The 20,468-nt window shown below is 43.9% G+C and overlaps 1 protein-coding gene across 1 annotated transcript in view; it reads left to right on the top strand.

The window, feature by feature from the left end:
* The window catches only part of KMO (kynurenine 3-monooxygenase), a 31,091-nt gene extending 10,623 nt beyond the window's left edge, over window positions 1-20,468 (top strand). The window contains exons 4-15 of the mRNA XM_070401342.1: window positions 400-489; window positions 1,355-1,403; window positions 5,999-6,086; window positions 7,974-8,139; window positions 10,791-10,862; window positions 12,093-12,214; window positions 13,790-13,937; window positions 15,835-15,892; window positions 16,527-16,609; window positions 18,269-18,370; window positions 18,691-18,750; window positions 20,126-20,468. Of these exons, the coding sequence (XP_070257443.1) occupies window positions 400-489; window positions 1,355-1,403; window positions 5,999-6,086; window positions 7,974-8,139; window positions 10,791-10,862; window positions 12,093-12,214; window positions 13,790-13,937; window positions 15,835-15,892; window positions 16,527-16,609; window positions 18,269-18,370; window positions 18,691-18,750; window positions 20,126-20,299 (1,212 nt within the window). The 3' untranslated portion in view covers window positions 20,300-20,468. The remainder of the gene's footprint in view (window positions 1-399; window positions 490-1,354; window positions 1,404-5,998; window positions 6,087-7,973; window positions 8,140-10,790; window positions 10,863-12,092; window positions 12,215-13,789; window positions 13,938-15,834; window positions 15,893-16,526; window positions 16,610-18,268; window positions 18,371-18,690; window positions 18,751-20,125) is intronic.

Genomic DNA, 20,468 nt, shown 5'->3' with positions numbered 1-20,468 from the left:
CTCTTCTGAGGTCTGAGTGTAGGAAAACACTGCGCTGGGTTTCAGGAGGCCTGGGTTTTTGAGGCCCCCATGGATGGCTCTCTTTTGAGACCGTGAGAAAAATCATTTCCCCTCTCTGACAGTAAAACACTCCCCTCAAGTGTAATATTTGATTTGGACCCAATGCACTTTAAGTCAATTCCAACATCTAACGGTTCAAAAAAAAAAAAGCAAAAACTAAAATTTGCAGGAACACCGTTTTCATTTAGTTTCCCCCATACTGTGCTTCCATGGTCCTTGACATTATTTTTTAAATGTTTTCGAAAATATTTACAAATCACACTTTAAAACTGATATCGATCTTACTTGCATAATGCCATGTTACAGAAATTGAGATGGGTATTTCTGGTTTTATTTCAGATTGTATCTCAAGGAATTCCCATGAGAGCAAGAATGATTCACTCTTTTTCAGGAAAAAAGTCTGCAATTCCCTATGGGACAAAGTCACAGGTAGGTTGACGCTAGGGATATTTGTTGATTATAGCTGAGTCTAATGTTGATGACCTATGAACCAGGAGATCACGGTTCGATTCCCAGTTGGGGCACATGCCGAGGTTGTGGGCTCCATCCCCAGTGTGGGGTGTGCCAATCAAGGATTCTCTCTCCTCATTGATATTCCTATCTCTCTCTCCCTCTCCCTTTCTCTCTGAAATCAATAAAAATATATTTAAAATAATAAATACAATTGAGACATTTCATGTACCCCTAAAAGTATGGTGGGCCCGATGCATACTGTGCCTGCTATACCTCACAGAACAGTCGGTCCCACTGAATTGTCCTACAGAGTCACAAATACCCAACATGTGCCCCAGGCAGGTGATCCACTCCTACCAACTCCCTTCTGGCCACAGCCACCCCCTTATCCCCGCCCCCCTCCCCCGCCCCACACACATTTCACATTGAAATGAAGGCCTTCAGAGTAACCTCTTTGGGAAATAGTACATTTATTCTTGTGGTGTTGTCTTTGTAAGCTTTTCTAAATAGCTCAATTTGGAGACCTCAGATTAACGCATGAAATTTACGATTTGTTGTTAAAGCTATCTTAGTGAAAATATTTTCCTACAAGAGACGGGTTTGGTTTTTATAGCATCAAACTTTGCAAAAGCCTAAATTTAAACGTAAGCGTCGTATTATATATATTTGGTTAAAGTGCTTATTGTTTTCTTTAAAAAAGGCTACTTAGCTACATGGTCTTAAAATGGAGCTTGCAACTTTCCGCTAAATAATCAGTTTGTCCTATTTCTGAGTGAGTAACATAGAATTACATGTGCCCATTCTCCAGAGACAAACAGCATCTACTCTGTTTTTCTTGCAGTATATTCTTTCTATAAGCAGAACAAATCTAAACAAGGATCTGTTAACTGGTAAGTCCAAAGCTTTATTTTCCAATTGTCATTTTGAATATAGCACATGAGAATAATCTTGTCACATGGTTTATTGGGACTTGTTTACCATTTATTTTTGTGAGTTATTAACAGCAGGACTATGTGCAATCCCAGGCCCTTCTTGAAACGTAGTAGTGAAACATCTCTCTTTCACCTTTTCAATCATCTTAAACACAGATTATTTTTTCAACGCGTATTGAATTCCTATTGTCTTATGGGCACTGGAATGAATGAGTGTGATCGCCGATGAATAATGCACAGTCTAGCGGAACAACAGATATGCTGGAATGATTTGCAAAGTGACACAATTAGATCTGCATTTCAGAAAAACAGAAAGCAGTAGTGTGGCCCTCGCTGGTTTGGCTCAGTGGACAGAGCGTCAGCCTGTGGACTGAAGGGTCTCAGGTTTGATTCCAATCCAGGGCATGTACTTTGGTTGCAGGCACATCCCCAGTAGGAGGTGTGCAGGAGGCAGCTGATCGATGTTTCTCTCTCACTGATGTTTCTAACTCTCTCTCTCCCTTCCTCTCTGCAAAAAATCAATAATATATATATATATTTTAAAGCAGCAGTGTGGAGGCTAATAGAGAGGACAAGCTTCAGAGATTTGGGATGATGCTTGTGTGCAAAAATAAGGCCCTGGACTAAAGCTACAGGAACAGGGTTGGAGGGCAGGGAGCAGATTCAAGGTATTTGTAGGAGACCCAAAGATAGAGGGCGTGGGAGGTTGAGAAAGAGGAAGGAGTAAAATGTAACCCTGAGGTTTCTAATCTGAGTAACTAGGAAGGCCCACACATTAATGGAAAAAAGCCTGGGTTGGTCACTGAATCTGCAGCTTGGCTAACCATTCCGACCACATCCCTTGACCACAGTAGTTCTCTGTCCTCCAGCATTTGTGCGAGGCAGACCCACTCCCTGCTCAGCATGCCCCTGCAGTTCGCCTCCTGTCTGCTGAGTCCGTCTGTCTGGATGCAGACCAGCAGTCTCTGTTCTTTGGAGAGCAGCGGTTGCCTGTGATTTATCTGTGTTTCTCCCACAGTTCCCTACCCAAAGCCATTTGCAATGTGCCTTTTGAATGGAATTGAATTAAACCGGGAGGAGGAGTGATGGAGAAAGTCCTTCTAGTTAATTCACCAGGGACTTAACAAATAAGGCTTAGAAAAATGAGAAACAAACAAACAAACAAATAGAGCTTAGCATTCTTTTGTTTTTTTAATCTCAGAAAGGAAGAGGGAGAGAGAGATAGAAACATCAATGATGAGAGAGAATCATGGATCAGCTGCCTCCTGTATGCCCCCTACTGGGGATGGAGCCCACAACCTGGGCATGTGCCCTGACCGGGAATCGAACCGTGACCTCCTGGTTCATAGGTCAACACTCAACCACTGAGCCACGCCGGCTGGACTAGGGCTTAGTATTCTTAATTCAATTTCTTTACATACATTTGCAAGATTGTCTTTTGGATGGGCAGAAGAGCAGAGTGGGGCTAGGTGGCTAGATAGATTCATGTTGATCTTAAGAAGGTGTAATTTTCTTTTTTTTTTTTTTATTTATTTACTTATTTTTTATTATTATTTTTTAATCTTTATTGTTCAGATTATTACATTTGTTCCTCTTTTTCCCCCCATAACTCCCCTCCTTCCAGCTCCCACCCCACCCTCCACCCTCACTCCCCACCCACTGAGTTCATCCATGGGTGCATGATTTTTGTCCAGTCTCTTCCCGAATCTCCCATTCCCCTTTCCCCCCCAAGAATAGTCAGTCCATTCCCTTTCTATGTCCCTGATTCATTATAGTCACCAGTTCATTCTGTACATCAGGTTATTTATTCACTTGATTCTTAGATTCATTTGTTGATAGATGCATATTTGTTGTTCATAATTTGTATCTTTACCTTTTTCTTCTTCTTCCCCTTCTTAAAGGATGAAGGTGTAATTTTCAACATGAGCTTTTGAAAATGTAGTATTGGCAACCTAAGACTATCTCTTTCTAGTACCCTCTGAATTTATTAAGGTGAAAATCATAGCAACCATGCACCGAGGCACCAGGCACTATAGTAAGTGCTTTTTATGCCGCAATTTGTATAATCCTCCCCACAACCGGGTGAGGTGGGAATTACCTTCATCTCAGCTGTACAGATGGGGCAGGAGGCTTCGAGGGCCCCACGGGGCAACAGGTAACGCTGTTAATAAGTGCCAGAATGTGGATTTGAACTGGAGCCTGTTTATTCCAAAGTCCATGCTTTTCACTGCAACTGTCGCCGCCTCCAATGTTATATATGAAACATCTGCTAACACCAAGGCGCTAACACAGGCAGGGAAGACCCAGCCTCGGTGCCCAGGTCAGAAGCTCCCCTCACTGCATGCCACTGACATGTGCTGCACAGCATGCAAGCTTAGAAATGCTATGAACACGTCCCAGCTGGTGTGGCTCAGTGGATAGAGCATCGGCCTGCGGACTGAAGGGTCCCGGGTTCGATTCCAGTCAAGGGCACATGCCCGGGTTGTGGGCTCGATCCCCAGTAGGGGGCGTGCAGGCGGCAGCCGATCCATGATTCTCTCTCATCATGGATGTTTCTCTCTCTCTCCCTCTCCCTTCCTCTCTGAGATGAATGAAAAACAAAATGTAAATAAATAAATGCATGCTATAGATCCGTTAGGAAAATGAATGCGGGCCTTTTGGCTCCTACACTTTGTTTGGGATGTAACGTGCTTTGTTCCTTTACACAAGTCTACTGTCTGAGCCGCCCATTCTCCGTGGACAGTTCATTGTAAACGTTCATTTCCTCCTGACTGAGCGGCCTTCCCTGAGACATTCTAACTAACGCATTTTCCGGCACCAGCATTTCGTGAGCGAGCCTGTCATGATTCACTCATCTGTGGGGCGCTAGTCATGGCTAAGCCAGACCAACAGGAAAAGGACACAGGGCCAAGGGAGTTTGCTGAGTCCTGCCTCGAGCAAGTTTTAAGTCTTCCTGGTAATCTTCCAGTACTTCTCGGGGCCTTTACTCTACGAGTCTACACTGCAGATCCTCTGGGGCAGTGCTGTCCCAGATGTCGCTGCAAATGCCAGTCACACGTGTCATTGTCAATGTTGTTAACCCTATTAAAAACCTAAAAAGAAACAGGTGACTTGAAGAATGTTCTCTCTCATCATTGATGTTTCTATCTCTCCCTTCTCTCCCTTCCTTTCTGAAGTCAATAACATATACTAGGTGTACCGGTTAATAATGCAGATTTTGTAATCAAAGAAAACACAATACTAGTAAAAGTTAGCCTTAGTGACTCAGGTAAATGCTGATTTCTCCAAATTTATTTGCCAAGGGATTTCTTATATGTAGATAAGTCTTTGGTTTAAGGTCGCTCAGACTTCAGTATTCTAAAACTTCCAATCCCACGTTCAAGAATCTTTAAGTCTTCACACGCCAAATCAAACTCAAAAATGGAACAAAAGGGCCCGGCTGGTGTGGCTCAGTGGTTGAGCATCGACCTGTGAACCAGGAGGTCACAGTTCCATTCCAGGTCAGGGCCCATGCCCGAGTTGTGGGCTCGATCCCCAGTGTGGGGCGTGCAGGAGGCAGCTGATCTATGATTCTCTCTCATCATTGATGTTTCTCTCTCTCTCTCCCTTTCCCTTCCTCTCTGAAATCAATAAAAATACAATTTAAAAATGGGACAAAAGAATCCAAAATTTGAGACAAAAAGGAAGTAAGTAGAGACGGGAGTACCGAGTTGAAAGTCAGAAGCTCTGGCATCGGTTCCCTGGGTTTTTGCTTCCTGTGGTCACAGGCATCTTCCTTTTCCTGCCAGCATCATCCTTACTCCATTTATAAGGGGAATGGTTGTGAACTAATCCCCACATCCTGATTGGTAGCTTTAAAACCAACAAATAGCCTGTAATGACAGCTTCCCTATCCTTGAGAACTCATACGGATAAAAAACATATTTTTACGACTATGACAAGAACATAATTAATAGTTCAGAAAATGAAAATGGCTAAATTCCAGAGATGACTAGCAGGAGAAAAAAAAAACACACAGCACTAAAATAACCTGACTCTATTTATTGAGACATTTCACATATTTTAATTCTTTTCCCCCCCCAAGGGTTTCAGTGTGTGATTATAAAAAGCATTAGTATCAACAATCAACACTTGTTACAACTTGAATTAGAAGTCTAGAGGGCTTATAGCAGGCATCGTATGAGAAAGAATTTGGCTGAGTATTTTCAATCACAAAGAAAGCCTTAAGTTACTGGCAACTTTTAAAATATGTAATGATTATTTCCTTTCCAGGCTGCCGATAATCTTAGCAATGTGAGAATTTGCATAATGGAGTTAGCTGGATCTTTTCTCTTTTTTTTTTTTTGAGATGCGAGTGGTTGATTTTTATTCATGTCTTTTACTGTAAATTACCCTGGAACTTTTACCAAATAAAATGCCACTTCAATCACGTTGCCGTGGATAGGACTAAATCGCTCTATCATGCGGTGGTCAGGATGATCCCTATTTCACTTGGATGAAGGGAGTCAGAATGAGAACTTGACCCGTGTCTGCTTTCTCCCCTGTCCCCCCAGCGGTGGAGAAATACCCCAACACCAAGGTGTACTTTGGCCACCGGCTGTTGACATGCAACCTGGAGGAAGGAACCATCACCGTGCTTGGGTAATGGCCCGCCCCTGTCGGCTTCAGAGGGAGCAGTGAGGGGTCCGAGCGACCTTTATCTGTAACCTTTGCTCTTTGGCTCTTTGGAAAGAGTTAAATGACGACTAAAAGGGTGATTCAACGAGGCTCTAGAGTCCACCACACTGTGCTTCCACTTCTCTCCTCCCGGGAAACAGACGACGCTACACGCCCCTGCATCTCACCCTTTTCTGGATGCTGCTGGTCTGCTTGTCCTTAGTTCTATTTCCTCTAAAGTTCTATTTCCTCTAAAGTCCATTTCCTCTAAAGGTCCAAGCCTCGTGCCCCACTCTTGCGATGTGTCATGGATTTCCAGTTCATTCGACAACCACTTGTCAACTCACACAGCTGCCTGCACCTTCATCCTCGGTCCTTCATCCAATCCTAATCAATGTTAATTTCTCATGAGATACCTTCAGAGGACACCCTAGACAGTGTGGCTCAGTGGATAGAGCGTCGGCGTGCGGACCGGAGGGTCCCGGGTTCGAATCCGGTCAAGGGCACGTACCTCGGTTGCAGGCTCCTCCCCAGCCTGGGCCCTGGTCAAGGCGTGTGCAGGAGGCAATCAGTCCATGTCTTTCTTTCACATCCATGTTTTGCTCTGTCTTTCCCTCTCTCTAAAAATCAATGGGAAAATATTCTTGGGTGAGGATTCAAAAACCAAAACCAAATCCAAAACCATCTTGCCATGACCTCTAACACATCTAAAACCTTGATCATCTGCTTTTCTCCAAGTGTGTCCCATTCCTGACATCCCTAGTACTATTACCCAGATAATTATAATTATTGTCATGTGTCCCTTTCCCTATTTTCTTTTTAAAAAATAAATATATTTTTATTGATCTCAGAGAGGAAGGGAGAGGGAGAGGGAGATAGAAACATCAATGATGAGAGAGAATCGCTGATCAGCTGCCTCCTGCACGCCCCACACTGGGGATGGAGCCCCCAACCCCAGGCATGTGCCCTGACTGGGAATTGAATGATGATCTCCTGGTTCATAGGTTGACGCTCAGCCACTGAGCCACACTGGCCAGGCTCCTTGCCCCATTTTTTTCTAACTTTTCTACTGACCTCAGAGTCTACACCTTCTTCTTCTTGAACACCACAGTCCTGGGCTGTCACACCTGCACAGGCAGCTGCTTCGCTCACCTGCTCCCATTCCCCTTCTCTTCTACATTCTGCCTCCACGTCAACTCGACCCCTGCGAGTGCGATTTTTCCCTTTGGCCAGGATAATGTATTGAAATCTTTTGTCTGAACATTCGAAACTAGAGGCCCAGTGCACAAAATCTGTGCACTGGTAGGGCCCCTAGTGGCTGCCAGCTGCTGGTTGGGTATTCCCTCCCTTCCCCTGGCCAGCCCCGCTCCCTGGTCAAACTCCCGGATGACCTCCCGGTCGAGGGGCCAATTTGCATACTTCGCTTTTATTATATAGGAGTCTCTCCTCCCTTTTTCCCCCTCCCTGCACTGTATTGTTTTCTTAGGCTATTTTTTTCCTGCTACCCTTTTGTCAAGCCAAATGTATTGCTCCCGCAAAGCCCTGCTCACACCCCTGCGGTGGCTCATACATCCCCTCCACTTGGAATGCTTTGCCTTCTTTTCGAGATCCTCTCCCTGCATGCAGGGAACTCAACTCTCAGGCCCACTTCCAGGGCCTTGAGTGCCTTTCTTCCTCAGTCCGGCTGTGTGTTATTCCCGTTCTCAGAGGAAAACCCATCCTAAGAATACGTGTTACCGTCTTCATTGCATAGCTATCAACTCAGAGCGGGAGGTCAGGGGGGTCAAAGTGAGGAGTAGGCCCACTCGCTAGCTGCCTTTTTTGTTTGTTTGTTTGTTTGTTTGTTTTCAGATGGTTCATTTTATTTTTCAGATCTGACCAAGTTCCCAAAGATGTCACCTATGACCTCATTGTAGGCTGTGATGGAGCCTATTCAACGGTCAGAGGTCACCTCATGAAGAAACCCCGCTTCGATTACAGTCAGCAGTACATTCCTCATGGGTACATGGAACTGACCATCCCACCTAGGAATGGGGATGTGAGTCCTTCCCTTTCTCATCCCCCCTTATCCTCCCCGCAGCCCCACACTCCCCCTCAGGTCGGCATAGAAATTGTGCTCAGTTGCATGTCTTGGTCAGTTTTGAGGTTTGACACAAGTATTTTGTCACTAAAAATAAATTGGGGCACAGATTATCTCTTTAATACTATCCCTGTCTCTCCCTTCCCTCTATTGAAAAATATCTTTTTAAAATATATCACTTTATTGATTTCAGAGAGAAAGGGAGAGGGAGAGAGAGAGATAGAAACATCAATGATGAGAGAGAATCATTGATTGGCTGCCTCCTGCATGCCCCATACTGGGGATCATGATCACCTGTGCCCCAACCAGGAATCGAACCGTGACCTCCTGGTTCATAGGTTGATACTGGTGTGCCAAATTGGCTAGGGCTCTTTGCCCATTTTTCAATTGGAGTGTTTGGTGTTAAGTTTTTAAAGCTCCTTAGCAATATTGGATATTTACCCCTTGTCAGATGTATCACTGTGAATGTTCTCCAAAGAGTTTTCTTATTCCCATGTTGAACCATATGTGTCCGGAGGCAAATATGTGATATGTACATTTTATATTGTCATAAGCAAGTAAATGTAGGAACTTATTATGAAAACTAAAATACCCACAAAAGGAAGAAGGATCTTGGCTTATACGTAAGGACAATAAACAGCATAGTTAAATACTTGATTTGCATACAAAACATCCATTTTTCAAGGTACTGATTTAATCTGTCTGTCTGAAATGCAGATATCTGCAATATAACCGGTCAATTTGGGATAGTGGTAGCATATACCAGTTATATACCAAAATGTATCATCAGTCAGGTCCATATTTTAAGATTTTGTCTTTCTATTTCTTCTTCCTGGTCAAAAAATGTGTTTACTAATTCTTTTTTTAAAAATATATTTTTTATTAGTTTCAGAGAGGAAGGGAGAGGGAGAGAGAGAGAAACATCAATGATGAGAGAGAATCATGGATTGGCTGCCTCCTGCACGCCCCCTACTGGGGATCAAGCCTGCATCCTGGGCATGTGCCCTTGGCCGGAATCGAACCCGGGACCCTTCAGTCTGCAGGCCGACGATCTAGCCACTGAGCCACACCAGCCAGGGCCAGGAATCCCTTGTTTTAACTTCTCCCGCCCCGCAAATTTCTGACCTGCCCGGCTTTTACTTCCTATACTTCTTTTTTTTTTTTTTTAAATATATTTTATTGATTTTTTTTTTTTTACAGAGAGGAAGGGAGAGAAATAGAGAGTTAGAAACATTGATGAGAGAGAGAAACATCGATCAGCTGCCTCCTGCACATCTCCTACTGGGGATGTGCCCGCAACCAAGGTACATGCCCTTGACCGGAATCGAACCTGTGACCTTTCAGTCTGCAGGCCAATGCTCTATCCACTGAGCCAAACCGGTTTCGGCTACTTCCTATACTTCTAATTTAGCTCCAAATCACCTATTGTCTCTCGACCACTTGAACTGCTGTTAAAGGGAAGTTATTTGGCTTTCTGTATAGATATATGTTGTCTATTCAACTGCACCGTGAGATCTTTGAGATCAAAGAGTTATGCGTTGATTCACTGCTATGTCTATGTACTGGGCTCTCTTTGGGGCTCTGGGGATTAAAAAGCCAGGAAGGAATATTCTCTTCTCCTAACACAAAGTATGCAAATGTTACCCAGGAGACTGTTCTGTGCGTCTGTGTTCTTCTTACTGTGTACAATATACACATGGTAAGTGCTTTCTAAACAATTGTAAAAAGCAATGCGAACTCGAAATAGTTGGAAAATTGATTGGCTATGCTTGTATATATAAAATATCCCTGGGAACAATAAGGGTTTGTATTAGTCCTTGGGTCCATTGATCTACCCAATAATCAATACTTACTATTTTGCTGTAAAGGCCAGAACTCTCTACTATTTATGTTGTAGGAAACAAGTGATAAGAGGCTAGTTTGTAAAATTTGGCTTTGCCCATGAAATTTAAATTAGGACCCTTCCATTCATACAAATAAGTCCCCAAATAAGGTGAAAAATAAAATCTAAAAATATTGTATACACATATACAGGGTGACCCCCCCCCCCCAAATGTATATACACTTTTACAGCTGATAGTTCAATTTTGAAAGTGAAATGTATTTTAATAAACACTGCCTTTAAAATCATTCAAAGTATGAGCAAACATTTTTGGGATACCTTATATATATGTGTGTATCCATACATATATAGCTTATATGTGTCAATATATATATTTTATGTATAATGCTTATGTGTGTGTATGTATAGAAATAAAGAGAAGAGAGAGAGAACATCTTATAGCCTGTTTTCAAATCTTCAATTATACCTAACACCACCATACTGTGTATTGATAGGGTATTGATTTTAAACTTTTTGAAGTCAAGTGATCAAGTACATTTTTAATAAAAGAAGATATATATATATATATATCCTAATGTTGAGTTTATAAAGACAGAGCACAAAGTATTGTCTAAGACTATTTCTACTTGGTAGTAATAGATATCATCATGAATATGACACTGATTTAAGTTCCTGTGGGAAAATTATAAAGTACTAGTAAGCATAGTCTGTTTTATAGGCGCATTGCATTAACACACTAATCAGGTATATACACATTGCTCTGCAGTTTGCCATGGAACCGAATTATCTGCACATCTGGCCTCGAAACACCTTCATGATGATTGCACTTCCTAACAAGGTAGTATGGCATCTCTCAGCTCCTATAATTTTGCGTCTACAATCAATGTTGTTCTTTATTTACTTTTGCACTGAGTATGTGTATACCTAATTAACCTCAGCATCGTGTAGGCTATAGAGTGATCACATCTTTGAAACTCGGGGCTTACGGAGGGAAAACTGAAGCCATTCCGATTATTTACATTGGAAAGGAGTCAGCATCCATGAACGACTGATGGGGGTTCTGTGTTGTAAGCCTGTCATCTTTCCCAAGGCAGTGAAGGAAGAAGTGGCCCCCAAAAAGCCAAAGAGACTTAGGTTGTGCATTAGGAAGTACTTTCAGTTTTTAAGATTTATAAAACACTAGAGGCCCGGTGCACGGATTCATGCACCAGTGGGGTCCCTCGGCCTGGCCTGCGCCCTCTCGAAATCTGGGACCCCTCACGGGATGTCGGACTGCTGATTTTGGCCCGATCCCTGCAGGCCAGGCCAAGGGACCCCACCGGTGCATGAATCCGTGCACCGGGCCTCTAGTATGCACGTAAGATCTTTGGTTAATCTCTTCCCTCCCTCCCTCCTCCCCGCTTCCGAGATTCATCAGTCTGTTCCATGTTTCCATGCCTGTGCATCGAGTGTCTGCCCCCTGATGGTCAGTGTGCATCATAGCCACCGACTGAAGGGTAAAACGGTGAAACAGTCACTTAGGCTTTTATATATATAAATTGGAATATACATTACCAAAAAAGAGCAGGGCTGTTCTTTCATTAGACTCTCCACGTTTTTATATAGAAAATGTATAGTATTGTTGTTATTTCATTGTTGTTGTTGCTGTTATTGTTATTATGCAATGTAGATCGATAGCGTTATCTGTTGGTCTTTTTCTGTTATCTTTTTTTCTCTTGGTATCAATCTTGGGTCCAATGCTATTTATACTGTCGTAAGACGAACGATAGAGGAAAACAGGGAGGCGATATTAAATGCAACCAACCTAGTAGTGTGGTGTTTGCTTGGCGAAAATGCCTGAAACTCACAAGGTAGAAATTCCCCTAAACACGGAGAAGCAGAGGAGTAGCTGGAGCCTCGGCAGCGCTTTCCTTTGGGCGTCGGGGAGCGCGAGGCTGCCTCTCCTGTCTGCTTGGACAATCCTCCCAGGTGCCATCTGCCACAGCCGGAGCCCTGCGATTTGGGGGTTCACACTTGTGCCCACATCATGGGCCTCCTAGTCCCGCTCACCCTGTTCCTTTCCTCACAGAACAAAACTTTCACCTGCACTCTGTTCATGCCCTTCGAAGAGTTCGAGAAACTTCCTACCAGCAGAGACGTGCTGGATTTCTTCCACAAGTACTTCCCGGACGCCGTCCCTCTCATGGGAGAGTAAGTCTTGAGATGTGCCATCGTCCCTAGCCAGTCCGGCTCAGCGGATAGAGCGTCGGCCTGAGGATTGAAGGGTCCCGGGTTGGATTCTGGTCAAGGGCACGGACCTTGGTTGCAGGCTCCCTGACCCCGACCAGGGTGCATGCAGGGGGCAACCAGTCGATGTGTCTCTCTCATCGGTGTTTCTCTCTGTCTCTCCCTCTACCTTCCACTCTCTCTAAAAATCAATGGAAACATATCCCCGGGTGAGGATTAACAACAACAAACAAACAAACAGATATGCAATCATGACTTTTGCTCCATTGGTCTGAGTTATTCAGAAATCAAATGGAGATTATGCGCCTTATCTGTCTCGCTTACACATGCCCAGTTGGGCAGTGACCTAGACATGAAGCCTGTATTAGCGAAAGCGGACACTGTGCTGTGAGCAGTGAGTTGAACAACCCCAGGCCATAGCCAGTTTCTCTGGGAGACAAGTCACCCGTGTCCCGGGGCCTATCTATATCCTGCGCGGGCTCTCAGGCCCCTGGTGTACAAGCAGCTGAGCCACAGCAGATACCAGCAGCCCCAAGTTCACGTACCAGCTGTGCAAGCTTTCCTTCGTCTCAGCCCCACAGTAAAACGGCGATAGCAATGGTGCCTGCCCCAGAGGTTTACGGTGAGGACTGAAGGGCACTGCGCCCATGGATCATTCATCACAGCCTGGCACATAGAGAGTGATGGCATTGGCTCCTCGGGCCCATGTCAGCATCACCCCGTCCTGTGGGCCTCTGTCCCCTGGCCTCACTCAGTGCCTGTGTCCCACTGTCCCTCCCTCCTGGAGTCCAGCTCACTTTCTCCCCTGATGATGTCTACACGGAGGCACACAAGGCTGCGGAAAGAGCACGGTTTTAAGACTTCTCTGCCCCTGACTTCCTTGAGTCTCAGGGTTTTCATCTTTAAAATGAACATCAGGCCCGGCCAATGTGCTCAGTGGTTGAGCATTGACCTATGTATGAACCAGGAGGTCATGGTTTGATTCCTGGTCAGGGCACATGCCCAGTTGGGGGGGGGGGGGGCGGGGGGAGTGAGGGAGGCAGCTGATCAATGATTTTTTCTCATCATTGCTGTTTCTCTCTCTCTCTCCCTCTCCCTTCTTCTCTGAAATCAGTAAGAATATATCTTTTTAAGAAATGAAATGTGGGGATCAGAAGAAACTCCAGTTTCTTCCTCTCCTGCCATTCTTGTGTATTTATCAATAAAGTCCTATGGCCCTAACTGGTTTGGCTCAGTGGATAGAGCGTCGGCCTGCGGACTGAAGGGTCCCAGGTTGGATTCCGGTCAAGGGCATGTACCTTGGTTGCAGGCACATTCCCAGTAGGGGGTGTGCAGGAGGCAGCTGATTAATGTTTCTCTCTCATCGATGTTTCTAACTCTCTATCCCTCTCCCTTCCTCTCTGTAAAAAATCAATAAAATGTATTTAAAAAAAATAAAAAATAAAGTCCTATGGTAACGAAGCCAATAGACGTGAAAGGATGGGGCCGTGGTTAGTGCCTAGTTTACCATCTTTCCATTCCGTTTCTCTTTCTCCGAAGGCAAGCCCTGACACGGGACTTCTTCCTGCTGCCCGCCCAGCCCATGATCTCGGTGAAGTGCTCCCCTTTTCACTTTAAGTCACGCTGTGTGCTGATGGGAGACGCAGCTCACGCCATTGTGCCCTTTTTTGGGCAAGGAATGAACGCAGTAAGTTCTCTGCGCCGCCCCCCGCCCCCCGCAACACACACACCTTCCCCAGGTAATAATATCTCAAATAAAACCAAACATGCCCTCGTGGGTTTGGCTCAGGGGAGAGAGCATCGGCCCTCAGACTGAAGGGTCCCGGGTTCGAGTCTAGTCAAGAGCACGTACCTTGGTTGCAGGCTCCAACCCTGGCCCTGGTTGGAAGGCAATCAATCCAAGTGTCTCTCTCACTTCGATGTTTCTCCCTCTCCCTTCCACTCTCTCTAAATATCAATGAAAAAATATCCTTCGGTGAGGATTAACAACAATAGCAAAAAACACCCCAGAAAAAATAAAACGTAACTAACACTATCCTCACAGGGTCTCTGAGAACACAATCAATGCAACCATCATACCAGCTGTTTAACTAGATTCATCAGTAACTATAGGCAAGTCTTGAATTACTTGATCCAGCAGCAATTTAATGTAGAAAAAGAAGCATGAAGCCTAAGATAGTTATCGGTGCGCTTAGAAAATGCGTTGGTAGCTTAACATTTGGAGACTTGACTACCAGCAATACAAAACTTCGTTTTTAAAATTTTTTTTCTAGATATCATGCATAAGAATATAAATCTAGGCGCAAAGAAAGAAAAGATCTCAAATTATCTTTTTTTCCTTCACTCCCCCCCCCCCCCAAAGGAATGGAAACCACAATCGATGGGGTTAAATAAAACTGTGAAACAGATTAGGTGGTGAATACTATTGCTTTCAGGGAAATGTTATCATTCTGGCTAGAAAAATATTTCAGAAAAGAAATAGTGTTCAAATATCATGTGTGTGTTTGATAACTAATAGCTTTCTAATCATAGTCTTTTATTGTTTTGGTTACTGGGATACATTCCAAGTATAAATAGGTGGTGAATACAATCAATTGTATTTTCTACAAAGCAGTGGTAAACATTTTGTTTTATGAAAACCTAAGAACACACCAATTTTAGTGGATAAGTACCCAAGGCTCTGGCATCAAAAGGCGTGGGTTCAAATCCTCACTCTACAATTACGCTTTGCACAGCTAACTTTATTTCCTTATCTGTCAAATTGGGATTGTATTAGTAACTACCTCATAGAGATCCTTGGGAAGCAAATGAATTATGAGTTTAAAAGTGTTATTATCTCAGCAATAGATGGTTTCTGTCACATCGAAATGAACAGTCTTTATAACTGGCAAGTACATTTATTTGTTTCAGATGTAATTTCTATATTTGATGTGAAAACTTATCTTTTAACTTTGACATATTTTAGATCGCCTCTAAAACTGTAGTTTGAATTTTTAGAAAGTGGGAAATATAGCTTTTGATTTTCTTCTTTCCCACTGTAGTTAGCATAGCACCTTCCTAATTTTGTGGAGTTCTTCATATTGGAAATTCGCTGTGCTCTTGGCTTATAGGAACTAAATTTATATGAGAGTTCTATCCTGTCATTAAATGTGAATCTTAAAGACCTGGAGAGTCCCAATATAATTCTTTTTTTTAAAAAATATATTTTATTGATTTTCCACAGAGAGGAAGGGAGAGAGACAGAGAGCCAGAAACATCGATGAGAGAGAAACATCGATCAGCTGCCCCCTGCACATCTCCCACCGGGGATGTGCCCGCAACCCAGGCATATGCCCTTGACCGGAATCGAACCCGGGACCCCTCAGTCCGCAGGCTGACGCTCTATCCACTGAGCCAAACCGGCTTCGGCCCAATATAATTCTAATACTCATGGAAGGTTCATATAATGCCAGGCATGGCTCTTCAGTGTTGTGTGCTGGTTGAGGGTGAACATCCTATGACCTGCCCATGGGAGGTCTGTTCAAAATTGCTAAGAAGCGTTGGTGATTTCCAGTTCATTTTCCGCCGTTTGTTTCTTATTTTAGGGGTTTGAAGACTGCCTGGTATTTGATGAGTTAATGGAGAAGTTCAATAATGAGCTCAGTAAGTATGATTTCTCAGGTGGACGCGGACCAGCCCTGCTGATTGACGGTGGGCCTAGTTCTCATCCTGCCTGACCACAGAGCCCCTCTGCCCAGTTCCTGTTCAGGATAAACGTTTCTGCTCATAGATCCTGCCACTCTCGTTGACCGTATCAGACAAGGAGCAGTCAGAGGGGAAACCTAGTTTGCTTTAAGATGAAGTTTTGAGACCAAAATTTGGTGGCGTATGCTCCTTTCTCTCCTGTTCAACCTGGGTACCACCCGGCCTGCGCCCCCGACAGCGGCCCTCAGAAACACTGTCAGCAGCTCCGGGGGGGTTTTCTCACTTTTTGCCCCATCAAAGGTTTCAATCTGATACTTCATTTGCCTTTTGATTAAAACCGATTCCACCAATATGCCAATTTTACAAGTTTGAAAGTTTAAACATTTTATACGCAATTCTAAAATGAAATGTACATAATTTTTATCTGTAAAAGAAATCGCCAACAGTCGCCTCTCTGAAATCAATACAAGCATATTAAAAAAATAAAAGGTTAGAGAGAATAAAAGGTCAGAGAATAATTTTATCTATGCAGAGTCCAGCTCATTTTTATAGACTGTCTCAAAAACGATGTATTCTTTAATTTGGCTTCTAGGTATGTGTCTTCCTGAATTCTCAAGATTTAGAATTCCAGATGACCATGCGGTTTCAGACCTGTCCATGTACAATTACGTGGAGGTGAGTGAGAGGGTTTGGCTCTATTCTATGAGGTCATTCGCCGACACTAACAAACTTTTATTAAAAATCTGCAGATAAAGAAAATAGGACCAGAGGTATGGGTGCGTGGGACAGAATAACAGATCTCAGTGGGATGTGGGGTTGGACGGGACAGGAAGAGATTAAACAAAGACATATATGCATAACCCATGGACACAGACAATAGTATGGGGAAGGCCGGGGGTGGGGCAGGGGTTGGGTGGAAGGGGGCAAAAAGGGAAAATATGGGAGACATCTGTAATACTGTAACCAATTAAAAAAATAGGTAACAAAAGAATACACACACACACAGCTTTCCTTACACATCGGTGGTTTGTGACTATGTGGACGGTGATAATCATCCCTGCTCCTCACCTCCATCTACGTTTCAGTGACATTTAGGAGGCCAGGAAGACGATAAAATACCAAATGCTAGCCCTAACCGGTTTGGCTCAGTGGATAGAGCGTCGGCCTGTGGACTGAAAGGTCCCAGGTTCGATTCCGGTCAAGGGCATGTACCTTGGTTGCGGGCACATCCCCAGTAGGAGGTGTGCAGGAGGCAGCTGATTGATGTTTCTCTCTCATCGATGTTTCTAACTCTCTATCCCTCTCCCTTCCTCTCTGTGAAAAACCAATAAAATATATTTAAAAAAAAATACCAAATGCCAGTTCAAACTCGGATCATTCACAAACTCAAACCTTAGACGTTTACTAGAGTTAGTAACATGCTACTTTAATGAACACAGAACTTTGATATGTGTTAATATGTTTGAAAAATCTAAGAAATCGCCTTTCCACTCTTAACCTTATAATCTCCACCCTAAGGGTAGCACTGAATACCCTTGGGGCTATTATGCCCTTCAAAAAAAAAAAAGCAACACCAAAACAATTCATGGTCAGAAGGTGAATCATCTGAAGGAAAACGTAATTCCATTTTGAGTCAATCACATGAAAAGCTCACAATCATTTGCTGTGGTTCTAGTTTAAAAAGAATCCAATGAAAACATTTACAAGACAAATGTAAAGAGAGAGTAGCTGTTTTTCCCTGGCTTCATAAGACAGAGAGTAGTCCCGTGGCCTCCACCTTGAGCAGAGTTTCATATGCAATGAGTCAAGTTCTACAACAATACCCAAAGGCTCATGAATATGTTCCCTTGTCTTTCAAAACCAGACAGCTACAACCCAATATTTGTCCTGAATATAGAGTAGGTTTAATCTTATCACTTCCTGCCATCAACAATATTCCAAACCAACCAGGAAGCAACAGAAATTAGTCAAATCACCGGGCTCCCAGATTACCCAACAGATGCAGTTGAACAAATTCCAGAGTCCCCATATTGACCCCCGAGCAAAACGGAGTTCTCCAACAGGTTGATGTCAACACTCGACCTCTTCTTTTTTTTTTTTAATTTCTTTATTGATTAAGTTATTACATATGTGTCCTTATCCCAACGCTCGACCTATTCAAGGTCATGTCCTCCCTGCACTGTTGAGAATGACTAAAAGGGGTTGGGAAACAAGAATTGATTTGACTACTTTGTGTCTGGCTTTGTGATGAAGGAGATGAAGAGTAATAAGTTGTAGGAAAGGAGTAAGGGTGCATGGTTCAAGGTATTCTTTAGAACTCTTGCGTTATTGCAGATGCGAGCACATGTCAACTCAAGATGGTTCATCTTCCATAAGAACGTGGAGCGATTTCTTCACGCGATCATGCCATCAACCTTCATCCCCCTCTACACCATGGTAAGGTCTGAATGTAAGACTCTGCCTCACTTTAAGCTTCTGTTCAGCCATTAAAGAATTACACAGCCCTACTTGGTGTGGCTCAGTGGATAGAGCATCGGCCTACGGACTGAAGGGTCCCAGATTTGATTCCGGTCAAGGGCACATGCCCAGGTTGCGGGCTCCATCCCCAGTGGGGGGTGTGCAGGAAACAGCCCATCAGTGAATCGCTCTCATCGTTGATGGTTCTCTTTTACGCCCCCTCTCCCTTCGTCTCTGAAATCAATAACAATCTATTTAAAAACAAAAATACACAGAATGCTCTTTAAACTTTCTTACAGGTCACATTTTCCAGAATAAGGTACCATGAGGCGATGCTGCGCTGGCGTTGGCAAAAAAAGGTCGGGACACACTCATGTTTTTGGTTTGTTCTTAATTGGCTGTGTCCAGATGGGTAGTGTTTTGGTTCTGCATACTTCAGGCAAGCGCAGAAATGCTGTGATACATGAAATGTTTGCCTTCCAAATAAAGAAAAAGTGCCCAGTGTACATAGAAGGCAATGTGCCGAAGGTACAAAGGTGAGAGAGAGGGAGAGAGAACGCGAGCTTTGGAAGGGAAGATATTAAAAAACAAAAAAAGAATTGGTGCTAACTCTACATTCTTGACTACTTTAGCGAGGTGACTTTTGACTTTTTTTAAGCAATTGACTTCTGCTTCATGTAATACTCTTGGGGATTTCATTTGTAAAACTGGACAAAAATTAATCACCTATAAAACATAAGCTAAGTCAATGCATGGCTATGCCACACTCATTTTGGGCAATGGACCTAGAGAAGCCAATAAATGGACATTCAGATTCCACATCTTCCACTTTGGAAATCTCACAACTTCATTCACCCAACAAATGGTTTTGTTTAGTGTAGAGACTGAGCTGGGCCTGGTGGCAAACATGAACTAGCCCCTGCCCTTCACAGAGCTCAGAGACCAGTGGGGGAAATGTCATGGAAAGACATAAACTGTCCCTGGAGAGAATGGGGGCGGGCCCAGGCGCCTGGAAGCTGAAGACCCTCTCCCCCCACATGGCCCTAGTGGGAATGGCAAGGATTTCAGGGGAGCTGGAAGGTAGCAAATCTATGTGCAAGTGGCTAGAGGAGGAGCCAGAATGGTAAGCAGTCTTCAAAATTTTTTTTTGAATGAGTAAGGTGTAATCCTATATAATAAAAGGGTAACATGCAAATTGACCCTAATGGTGTAAAGACCAGTCACTATGACGTGCACTGACCACCAGTGGGCAGACGCTCAATGCAGGAGCTGCCCCCTGGTGGTCAGTGCAGTGGCGGGAGCCTGTCCCACCTCCTTGGCAGCGCTAAGGCTGTCTCAGGCTGTCAGAGGGATGTCTCACTGCCAGCTTAGGCCCGTTCCCCCCGGGGAACGGGCCTAAGCTGGCAGGTGGACATCCCCCGAGGGACTGCAAGAGGGCACAGGCTGGGCTGAGGGACCCCCCCTGAGTGCACTAATTTTCGTGCACTGGGCCGCTAGTTGACATATAACATTACATTGATTTCAAAAGTACAACATGATTCAATGTTTGTATATACTGTAACGTGATCACCACGCTCTTCTCATGGAACTGTGCAGGGGCTGAGCTGTGAGTCTGAATCTCTCTCATCATTGATGTTTCCCTCTCCCCTCCTGTCTGAAATCTATAAAAATATATTTTAAAAAAAGATTTGACTCTCTGGACGAATAACATGAGAATTCTTGCTGTGTTTACAGGTGATAAACAAAGGGTTCTTTCTCTTCGGAACACTGATAGCCATCGGCAGTACCTACTTCCTTATACGCTCCATGGCCCCGAGGCCCCTGGACTACTTGAGAAGACCATGGGACTGGGTCACTAACCTCCAGAACACAGGACACGTTTCCCTGAAAACTCCCTGGAGCTACTAGAACAAATCTCCACTGTCATCAGCAGGTGACAGAAAGGTCCTGAAGCAGCAAACACACTTGATTTCTCTGTAACCAAATCTCAGGATCAAAGCCATGGCACCCATCATCATATTTAAGTCACTCATGGAAGATGTTTGTCGGCTTAGAATTAAATCCAATGTGGAATTTC

Source organism: Myotis yumanensis, unplaced genomic scaffold, assembly GCF_028538775.1.
Source record: "Myotis yumanensis isolate MYYU_CA2020_CCGP unplaced genomic scaffold, mMyoYum1.0.hap1 SCAF_22, whole genome shotgun sequence".
Taxonomy (NCBI): Eukaryota; Metazoa; Chordata; class Mammalia; order Chiroptera; family Vespertilionidae; genus Myotis; species Myotis yumanensis.
This window is presented reverse-complemented; position numbering and strand designations above follow the sequence as displayed.